Source organism: Oncorhynchus mykiss, chromosome 26, assembly GCF_013265735.2.
Source record: "Oncorhynchus mykiss isolate Arlee chromosome 26, USDA_OmykA_1.1, whole genome shotgun sequence".
NCBI classification, from domain to species: domain Eukaryota; kingdom Metazoa; phylum Chordata; class Actinopteri; order Salmoniformes; family Salmonidae; genus Oncorhynchus; species Oncorhynchus mykiss.
In genome coordinates this window covers 10,228,344-10,238,881 of record NC_048590.1, presented here as the reverse complement: position 1 = coordinate 10,238,881, position 10,538 = coordinate 10,228,344, and the positions used below count along the sequence as shown (strand labels likewise).

The 10,538-nt window shown below is 38.5% G+C and overlaps 1 protein-coding gene across 3 annotated transcripts; it reads left to right on the top strand.

Moving 5' to 3' along the window:
* Positions 1–215: 215 nt before the first annotated feature.
* manea (mannosidase, endo-alpha) lies at positions 216–10,538 on the top strand. 3 transcript variants are annotated; one of them, XM_036963367.1, is made up of 5 exons: positions 216–551; positions 6,305–6,954; positions 7,068–7,177; positions 9,251–9,327; positions 9,623–10,256. In XM_036963367.1, exons 2-5 carry the CDS (start codon positions 6,426–6,428, stop codon positions 10,254–10,256), a joined length of 1,350 nt encoding a protein of 449 aa, XP_036819262.1. In that variant the 5' UTR covers positions 216–551; positions 6,305–6,425. The 3 variants fall into 3 exon arrangements, with proteins under 3 accessions (XP_036819262.1, XP_021441357.1, XP_021441356.1); XM_021585682.1 differs by lacking the exon at positions 216–551 and adding an exon at positions 4,538–4,840; XM_021585681.2 differs by lacking the exon at positions 216–551 and adding an exon at positions 4,850–5,087 and having other exon boundaries at positions 9,623–10,538.

The window sequence follows — 10,538 nt, the reverse complement described above, 5'->3', positions numbered from 1 at the left end:
ACCCCCCCTTTGTTCAGGGACACATTATTCCATTTGTGTTAGTCACATGTCTTGTGGAACTTGTTTATGTCTCAGTTGTTGAATCTTGTTATGTTCATAAAAATATTCACACGTAAAATTTGCTGAAAATAAACGTAGTTGACAGTGAGGACGTTTCTTTTTTTGTTTGAGTTTGTTAAGTAGTGGTGGCTGATGGGAGAAAAGGGGTGGCTAGGGAGAAGGTGACGGAATCTGAGGTTTTGTTTGAAATTGCAAGTGAGTCGGGTGAAGCTAACAGTACAGAAAGTGAGAATGAGTGAGTTACAGTAGCAAAGAAAAAGGGAAACAAGTAAAGCTGTGGTAGAAAATAGGAAACCACTACAATCATGTTTAGACGGAGTGAGGGTTTTGGATCAATGCTACTTGGGAAATCCATTTAACGTTTCGAGGAAAATCTGAAAATCTGGAATGCGTTACCTGTCACATTATTTTACATCATGAAGCTTCCCCAGAACAGTTGAGCCAGTCACGTGTCTTTTTGTAAATAGCACAACGGAAGAAAGTGGGAGCAGGTGAGTTGCGCTGTGTATTGACAGGGGTTGCGTTTTATATTGGGAGAGTATATCAAGAGTTGTTTTGCTTCAATAGAGTGATCAGGGACGTGCAACTATATTTTCACTTCACAGAAAATACATTAGTGCAACACATTCTCTAGAAAATTGTTAAATGTTCATCAGATGACAACTGAAGTGCAACACTATTTTCCTGGCAACCACAGTAGTAAATGAGCTAACAATGAAAAAGCTAAGTATTTTTTTGCCAAAACTATGCATGGGCATCATATTTCTAATGTTTATCATAGAATGAACGTAGCCAGCTACATTTCCTAATGTTTTGTTTAAAGTTCATCTTGAATTTTCCAGAGAAATTAAGGCTGACTACATGAGAAAAGTATTGGAGAAAAGTAACTACACATCAGTCAGAGCGCTGTCGGCTGATAGAATGCCAATTCGTGAATTCTCATCCGTGGGGAAGTGTAACTGAAGGACCGAATTAGTCAGAAGCATTTTAGTTCTGCATTTACAAAACGCATCAAGATTATTTGTTATGCATTTATTTATTTTTCCTGTGTGAAAAACAAAGATTTCCTAAGTTTAACTTGCTAGTTATCTAAGTAAGTGGCTGAATTGATGCTTATGGTTAGGTACATGTTGGAGCAACGACAGTTGTTTTTCGCGAATGCGCACTGCATCGATTATATGCAACGCAAGACACGCTAGATAAACCAGTAATATCATCAACCAAGATAAGTTTAATGCTAGCTAACAACTTACCTTGGCTTCTTACTGCATTCGCGTAACAGGCAGGCTCCTCGTGAGGCAGGTGGTTAGAGCGTTGGACTAGTTAACCGTAAGGTTGCTAGATCGAATCCCTAAGCTGACAAGGTAAAAATCTGTCGCTCTGCCCCTGAACAAGGCAGTTAACCCACCGTTCCTAGGCCGTCATTGAAAATAAGAACGTGTTCTTAACTGACTTGCCTCGATAAATAAAGTTGGAACAAAATATTTAATAATTTAAAAATCGGCATTCAAAAATACCAATTTCCGATTGTTATGAAAACTTGAAATCGGCCCTAATTAATCGGCCATTCCGATTAATCGGTCGACCTCTAATACACACACACACACACACACGTGTTTGTTTTGTGCTTCGTCCCCGTCGTTTCCATGATATACTTTATTATTGGTTGAGAAATAAAATTACTTATTTTCGTTTGAGCTCGTTAACATATTTAGCTAGCTGCCTCCATGGAACTTGGCTATTACTTGTGAAAATGTTGTTAGCATTCTGGTAATACATGCCCAATGGGCTTTTTTTGCAGTTTTTTTGCCACCCCCTTGTGTACTAAGCCGGTAATGCCATAAATCTTGGGATAAGAGAATGACGATGTAAACATCTGGATACCGCCCAACCATACTCATTTCTCCTAAGTGGAGAAATGAAATGATTCAACCTCACTACGTCTGCCTTTTATCCACCCCTTTCCTCTTTTGACCTCATCCTTTCCCAGTCACCTCCGACAAGGCAGGCAATGCGCTTAATCTCATCTTTACTATATGCTGTTGGCCTACTAATCTCACTGCAACCCCCCTCCAGGTCTCTGATCACTGCTGTGTTTCCTTTTCAGTTTCCATCTCCTCCAACCCTACCCACATGGTCATACGGCGTCGCAATCTTTGTTCCCCCTCTCCCACTACTCTCTCCTCTTCTATCCTATAATCTCATACTTCTGCTAAATCCTTCTCCCTCTTGTTTCCTGATTATTCCTCTTTGACCCTACTCTCCTCCCTTTCTGCATTATTAGTTTGTTTTAACTACTCCTATTCAAATGGTAGTCTCAGGTACTAAGCAAGAAGGTCTGATTTAACTATTATTAAAACAAGACCCCTATGGCAAATATGAAGATCCAGTCCATCTAAAAAAACTGGAGGCATCTCACACTTTAATGTTGTGATGCAAAAATACCAGCGAAATGTGTAGCACTCAGAATTAAAAAAGGATTTTTCATGTATTGTTCATCCTGATCGGACAGGTTTTTTACATGGATGATACATTTCAAAATTCGACAACTACTAGAATAGAACAACATGAAACATCTAAGAAGGCAGGCCTGGTATTCATAGCAGATTTAAAAAAGTTATTTGATAAACTAAGAGTGGATTTTATAAATACTGAACAAAAATATAAATTCAACATTTAAAGTCTTGATTTCATGAGCTGAAACAAAAGATCCCAGAATTATTCCATAAGCACAAAATGCTTATTTCTCTCAAATTTTGGGTACAAAATTGTTTTCAAATTGAAATCTGTTAGTGAGCATTTCTCATTTGCCAAGATAATTCATCCACCTGACAGGTGTGGCATATCAAGAAGCTGATTAAACAGCATGATCATTACACAGGTGCACCTTGTGCCGGGGACAATAAAAGGCCACTCTAAAATGTGCAGTTTTGTCACACAACACAATACCACAGATGTCTGAAGTTTTGAGGGAGCATATAATTGGCATGCTGACTGCAGGAATGTCCACCAAAGCTGTTGACAGAGAATGTAATGTACATTTCTCTATCATAAGTCACCTCCAATGTCATTTCAGAGAATTTGGCAGTATATCCAACCGGTCTCACAAATGTAGACCACGTGTATGGCGAGTGGTTTGTCAACGTTGTGGTGGTTGGGTTATGGTATGGGCAGGCATAAGCTACGGACAATGAACACAATTGCATTTTATCGAAGGCAATTTGAATGCACATAGATACCATGACGAGATCCTGAGGTCCATTCATCCGCTGCCATCTCATCATGTTTCAGCATGATTAATGCACAGCCTCATGTCGAAAGGATCTGTACAAAATTCCTGTAAGCAGAAAATGTTCCAGTTCTTCCATGAATACTTTCTGGAGGCACTGTATTCCATGCCTGTATACTCACCAGATATATCACCTATTGAGCATGTTTGGGATGCTCTGTACCGATTGGTACAACAGTGTTTTCCAGTTCCCGCCATTATCCAGCAACTTCACACAGCCATTGACGAAGAGGGGGACAACATTTCACAGGCCACAATCAACAGCCTGACCAGCTTTATGCGAAGGAGATGTGTTGCGCTACATTAGATAATGGAGATGTGTTGGTCACACCAGATAATGACTGGTTTTCTGATCTACAAACCTACTTTTTTAAAAATGTATCTGTGACCAACAGATGCGTAATGTTTTCCCAGTCATGTGAAATCTATAGATTAGGACCAAATTGATTTCAATTGACTGATTTCCTTGTGTGAACTGTAACTCATTAAAATCATTTGAATTGTTGTGTTTATATTTTTGTTCAGTATAGAACAGAAAACGTGACTTCAACGTCAGAAAAATACATATTTCCAACTTTCATTCAAAACCGAAAATGAGTGGATTTCAAAGTCTGGAAAATGACTATTTTCTAACGTCATTTTACTCAATGGAAGGCACTATACCATTTTGATTCCGGAGTTGGATTCAGCCATACATTATTTTGTTGCCTTTTGATAAAATACATTTGAGTGTTGCATTGTTAAAATAAGAAAATGTGTTCTAATTGAAGATTGATTTGGTTCCGTGAACGAGTTGGTGAATTTGTTTGTTGTAGGCTTAGTAAGTCATTCTAACATGGAAAATGTAGGCTACTTGGGAAAATTGCACCAGAGTGAAAACTGTATTCAGCGTGGAATCGGATTCACAGTTGGGGCTAGGTGGATTAATGCATCTGATTCTTGATAATTCAGTATTTCAATAATTAGTTACATGTGTCCCTAGTCCAAATACATGGGTGAAGTACATTAGACTATATCAATGATTTTACTCACCACTGTCTTTAGCTGGCAAAATGGGATAGTCTTCTTATTAAAGGATCGAAAATATTGTCTTTCCTTTATGACGCCACAAAGATGGTGTTCTTTTTTTGCGTAATGTAGAGGGTTCTCTGTGGTATCACAGAGAAACGTTTGCTCGTGGAAGTAAACAAACAATTTGCATACACTATGCACAAGAAAATAATTATTCATAACTAATATTTTGCTGGCTGGTTTAATGCAATACGTCTTCTTGAAAGATTGAGGGCGACATGCTTTGGGAATGCACCCTTGACTGCTGTTTTTCATTTGCTTGTTCAATTTTGTTAGCTTGAGCGCAGCGCAGACTCACGAATCTTCAATAACATAGATGGATCATAGAGTGCTTTGGCATTAGGTAAGATGACTTGTAGATCTATACGCCGTCTACCTACGCAGCACGTGAAATCCGTCACATGTCACCAACACAATGAGGTAGGCTATGACAAATCTTGAACAGGAACAATGCATAGCGTCAATTCACAAGTAGATTGTCTTTTGCGTATAGCGTATGTAGGTACCCTGTGACCTAATGTCTAATTTAGTGAAACCAACATTTTAGTGTGCTTCGGACAAAATAGATAATACGCTATGTAGCTCATTCGGCTTTCTGCTGTCCTGTCCAGTCTAAAGTTCAGTGCAGCAATGTCCGGAGAGAACAACAGCAAGAAAATGAATGATGGTAATGTTAACCTTGATAGTTGAATTGTCGTATTTTGCAAGAATATAGCTTCATTTCGACTTTATGGCAATGCGTTTCTTACTGAGTAATCTTCCGGTAGTATAATTTCAATGTAGGATTTCCGCATAGCGCAGTGAAATGTTTGTTGTTGTAACAATGTAACTATTATACAATAATCATAACAAAATACTTTCACATTGCAATATTTTGCCTTCCCGGCATATCACTTGACATGCAATAAGAAACTATTAAACTGTTAACGTTAGCACATTGCACGTAGTGTCTGGGAATTGGGAAGCTGCAATGTTCTTTTAATTATTGATATTTAGGCTACCCATTGCTTCTTGAAGAATACAAAGATTGTTTCACGATTTTACTACAACTTTCTGTCTTCATCATAACCCAAAATATACGATTTTATTTATTCATTATTTACAAGCAACACGAATGTAATTAAACGGGTCGGCAGGTAGCCTAGCGGTTAAGAGCGTTGGGTCAGTAACCGAAAGTTCGCTGTTTCGAATCCACAAACAGATCAGTTTCGCAATCTGCCTGTGCCCTTGAGCAAGGCATGTAATCCTTATCTCTCTGGATAAGAGCGTCTGCTAAATGACTCAAATGTAAATATCGTCAAAATATGGTTAACTTTTGGATCTCATGGACAGTCAGTCCTTGGATCTAGAGAGCACTGTCGGTCCATTTTAGTGGGGTTGAATTTGACTATTGATTCTTTCTCACACTAAAACTGAAAATCAATGTTTAGGTAATGAAAAATTACATGGACAATTGTAGAAGAAAGTCACATTCCTTAACTCCATTACATGTCTGTTACATTTCCCTCAGCTGTACACCAATACAAGTGGCAGGGACCTGTTTTGTTGTTTTTATTTAATTGAAGCATTAATACATGATAGGCCTGCTAATGTAGACACTCTAGATAATAATAATAATAAGGAAGTGGATATTTAACCTGCAGAAAGTGTAGGCATAGGGATCAGAATTAATGAAAGTTATAGTCAGGTTTAGTTTCAGTAAGAGTTAGGGAAAGGCATAAAAGTTAACATCGGGTTAGTGTACCATTGTCCGCCACCATTCATTTTCTGCTGGTCAAATATAAACTGCTTCATTTTAGAAATGATCCTCACTCTTTTTGGGGGAACACTGCCCTATCATGAATGGATAATTAGTCAACCTGTTTTTTTGTTTCTGCATTTCAGTTTGTAGAATGAACCAACATGGACCAGTCAAGTTTCATTGACAACAATAAGCCCAAAAACCCCTAATGTTAACAGTTCTCCCAAGAATGGACAGTGGATCACAACAAGCATTAACTGAAGAATGGCAAGGTTTAGACGAAGATCTTGCTCCACATTTATTGGTTTGGTGTTGCTCATATTCATAGTAACAGTTGTTTTAAAGTCCTTTACACCAGAATATTCTCCATTTGGAAGCATCTTTGGTCCTGAATTGTTCCCTAATATCAAAGGACCTGGAAAAAATGCCATTCAAATGCTTGGTAATATTGACAGTGTCGTCCCTGAAGCACTGACCAAAATGATTGACATAGACTCTGAGAGGGTCAAGAACGTAGAGGCTGCCCTTAGGCAATTCCCTGCTCCAAACTACAATATTCATGCCTTTTACTACACATGGTATGGCAACACACAGTTTGATGGAAAATACATTCACTGGGACCACCCTCTTCTGCCACACTGGGATTCAAAGGTGGCAGCAGGATACCCAAGAGGGAGACACAGCCCACCAGATGACATTGGGGCTAACTTCTATCCTGCTTTAGGAGCTTATAGTTCCAGGGACCCCTCTGTTATTGAAGCTCACATGAAGCAACTGCGAGCAGGAGCTATTGGTAAGGCTTTGATGTTGGTAATACATTTAATTTAGTATTTTTCTGCTACGGTAAGACCCAAGTCTGCCATGTCATTCATGATCAGTTGAATAACTCAGTCTGTGCATTTCTAGGTGTTCTTGCTGTTTCCTGGTATCCACCTGGCATGAAGGATGAAAACGGTGAGCCAACAGATGACATTGTGCCTTTGATACTGGAGGTGGCACATGCATATCATGTAAAGGTGTGTATGATAATCAATGAAAAGAGCAAGCATGGCTCATATACAGTGGGGTTCAAAGTTCTTGACACCTTTAAAAAGATGAGCAACAATGACTGAACAAAATAAATAATTAAAACACTGAGCTATATTCTATGCTCAAAGAAATTGGGATATTCTATTTTGTACTAATACAATTGCCTAAGGAAGGAGAGCGATTAGAGGAAATAGGGGTCAAAATGATTGACACCCCTGTTTTCAATACCTTTCAATATCGCACCTTGCGAGGAAAATGGCACTGAGCCTATTTAGAAAATGTTTTATGAGTTGGAGAACACATTGAGAGGGATCTTAGACCATTCCTCCATACAGAATCCTTCCAGATCCTGGATATCTTTCGGCGCTTAGGGACTGCCTTCTTCAATTCAAACCACAGGTTTACAATGGGGTTCAAGTTCAGAGACTGTGATGGCCATTGCAAAATGTTGATTTTGTGGCCAATTTACCATTTCTTTGTGTGCTTGGGGTCATTGTTTTTCTGGAGGATCCACCTGTGGCCAGTTTCAGCAACCAGGTTTTTGTATAAAATATCCTGATACTGGGTGACGTTTGTATTTGTATTTATTATGGGGTCCAGGAAAAGTTGCTGCAATGATGCCGTTGACTCTAACAAGAGCCACAGGACAAATGGAAGCAAAATAGCCCCATAACAGCAAAGATCCACCACCTAATTTTACAGTAGCTATGCGGTTATTTTCTGCTCATGGTTTCTCATTTCGATGCCAAACCCACCACTGGTGTGCAGGCCCGACGAGCTCTATTTTCATGTCATTTTACCACAGCACCGGTTCCAATCCAAGTGGCAAATGTCAATGCAGTTTAGCAAACTCCAGGTGTTTACATTTGTTGGATGACAAGAAAATACAACTCTTTGATGTCAAAATGAGAATGCATGAGCAGAAAATAACTCAATCCCTACTTTATAATATGGTGGTGGATCGTTGATGTTATGGGGCTATTTTGCTTGGTGGTGGATCACCTGAGTTGACTCACTTGTTCACAAGATTGGTTAACACTTGGTTCCTAGGGTCTCCACCGAGCTAGTTCAATACTTTTTTAGTTTTAATGCACCGTATTGCTGGAACAAAATTCTAAATAGATTTAATCTTGATGTTCTGGTGCCGTTTGGGCAATTTTAATATATTGATTGCCAATTTATTTGTGGAGGAATGTAACTGTTTTTCTGAGTGATTTGTGATGTTTTATTTGTGCTTAGGATGGCTGTGCTTTTGTATTGTAATATATATTTTGTTTTTAATGTGTATTTTATATTGTATTATACAGGGCGCATTTGGAAAAGAGACCCCAGGTCTCAATATGTCTTCCCCGTCAAAATAAAAATAAATGGGTCTATTTTGCTTCCTCTGGTTCTGGGGCCCTTGTTAGAGGAATCATGAACTTTACCCAGTACCAGGATATTTTAGTCAGAAACCTGGTTGCCTCTGCCAGGGGGCTGAAACTTGACCGCAAGTGGATCTTCCAGCAACCCCAAGCACACATCAAAGAAATGGTTCATTGGCCACAAAATCAACACTTTGCAATGGCCATCTCCGTCTCTGGACTTGAACCCCATTGAAAACCTGTGGTTTGAATTGAAGAGGGCAGTCAATAAGCGCAGACAAAGGATATCAAGGATCTGGAAGGATTCTGTGAGGAATGGTCTAAGATCCCCCGCTCCATGTGTTTTCTAACTCCTAAAATATTTTAGAAAAAGGCTCAGTGCCGTTACCTCGCAAGGTGAGGTATTGAAAACGGGTGTCAATCATTTCGACTTCTACCTTTTTGAGAAAATAAATTATTACTTGTTAAACTAAATCTATTTTCTCTGAGCAATTTTTTTAGAACACAATATAGGTCAGTATTTGAATTATTTATTTAATACAGTCATTTTTCTCATCTTTATCAATGGTGTGAATACTTTTGGACCCCAATGTACATGTGTTCTTTTGACAACATAAAAAGAAAGCAATTTTTCAGTTCTGAAATCCATTGCCTCCTTTTTTTCCATATTACTGTTGATTTGTGTGTACTACACAGGTTGCTTTTCACATTGAACCATACAAAGGAAGAGATGAAACAAGTATGTTTAACAATGTCAAGTACATCATAGAGAAGTAAGTATTACATCCCTTATTTTATATTTCTGATTGGCCTTTAGTCTTGTCAGTATCAATAGTTCCACTTATATTATTATTCAACATAAGTTTTTACCCCAGGTGAACTCATTTATTTGTTCAGTAATACCTTATATATGCAATGTTTAAAATATTACCTCAGCTTTATGAATTTGTATATGATTGAACAGCCCAATGCCTAACTCAATCAGATCATGTCTATTTCTTAATCTTTGTAAGTAGACCCTATTTGTAAAATGGTACTTAATTTGTAATCCTGTCATTCTATTTGAAGATATGGTGAGCACCCTGCATTCTACAGGCATAGAACAAACACTGGCAAGTTTCTTCCTCTATTCTACGTCTACGATTCCTATCTACTCAACTCAGAACAGTGGGCAAAACTCCTTAAACACACAAAAAGCAGTAGCATTAGAGATACTCCCTATGATGGTATCTTCATAGCCCTTCTTGTTGAAGAGAAACACAAGAGGGATATCGTCACGGCAGGTTTCGACGGAGTCTACACTTATTTTGCCACTAATGGGTTTTCCTATGGCTCCACTCACCGCAATTGGGAGTCCATTAAAACATTCTGTGAAGACAACAACCTGTTGTTCATTCCGAGTGTGGGGCCAGGTTATATTGACACCAGTATTAGGCCTTGGAATTTCCAGAATACACGCAACCGCATTAATGGGAAGTACTATGAAATGGCCCTGAGTGCAGCCCTAGAAGCAGGTGCTGATATTATATCTATAACATCATTTAATGAATGGCATGAGGGAACCCAGATTGAGATGGCAATTCCAAAAACAAGCCAGACTGTGTACCTAGACTACTTACCACACAAGCCTGTTGTCTATTTAGAGGTAACTCGCAAATGGGCAGCAATATTTAGCAATGAAAGGAAGAGATGGCTAGAATGATACAAAATGTAAGGGCCTAACATTAAATCTTGCCAGAAATTGTCTTACACAATATAGATTATAGAATTTGACGACAATAGTGCATGTGACAGAAACCTATATTTACTTTTTGTCCTGTATGGTAACATTATCATGGTTTTACAGATTAACTAATGAAAGGGCAGCCTTGAATTGTGTGGTATTTGTCCTGCTTTATATGATTATAATGATTTGTACTTTAATGTATAACTGTTATATTTGGGCAATTATACAGTGAGGGAATAAAGTATTTGATCCCCTGCT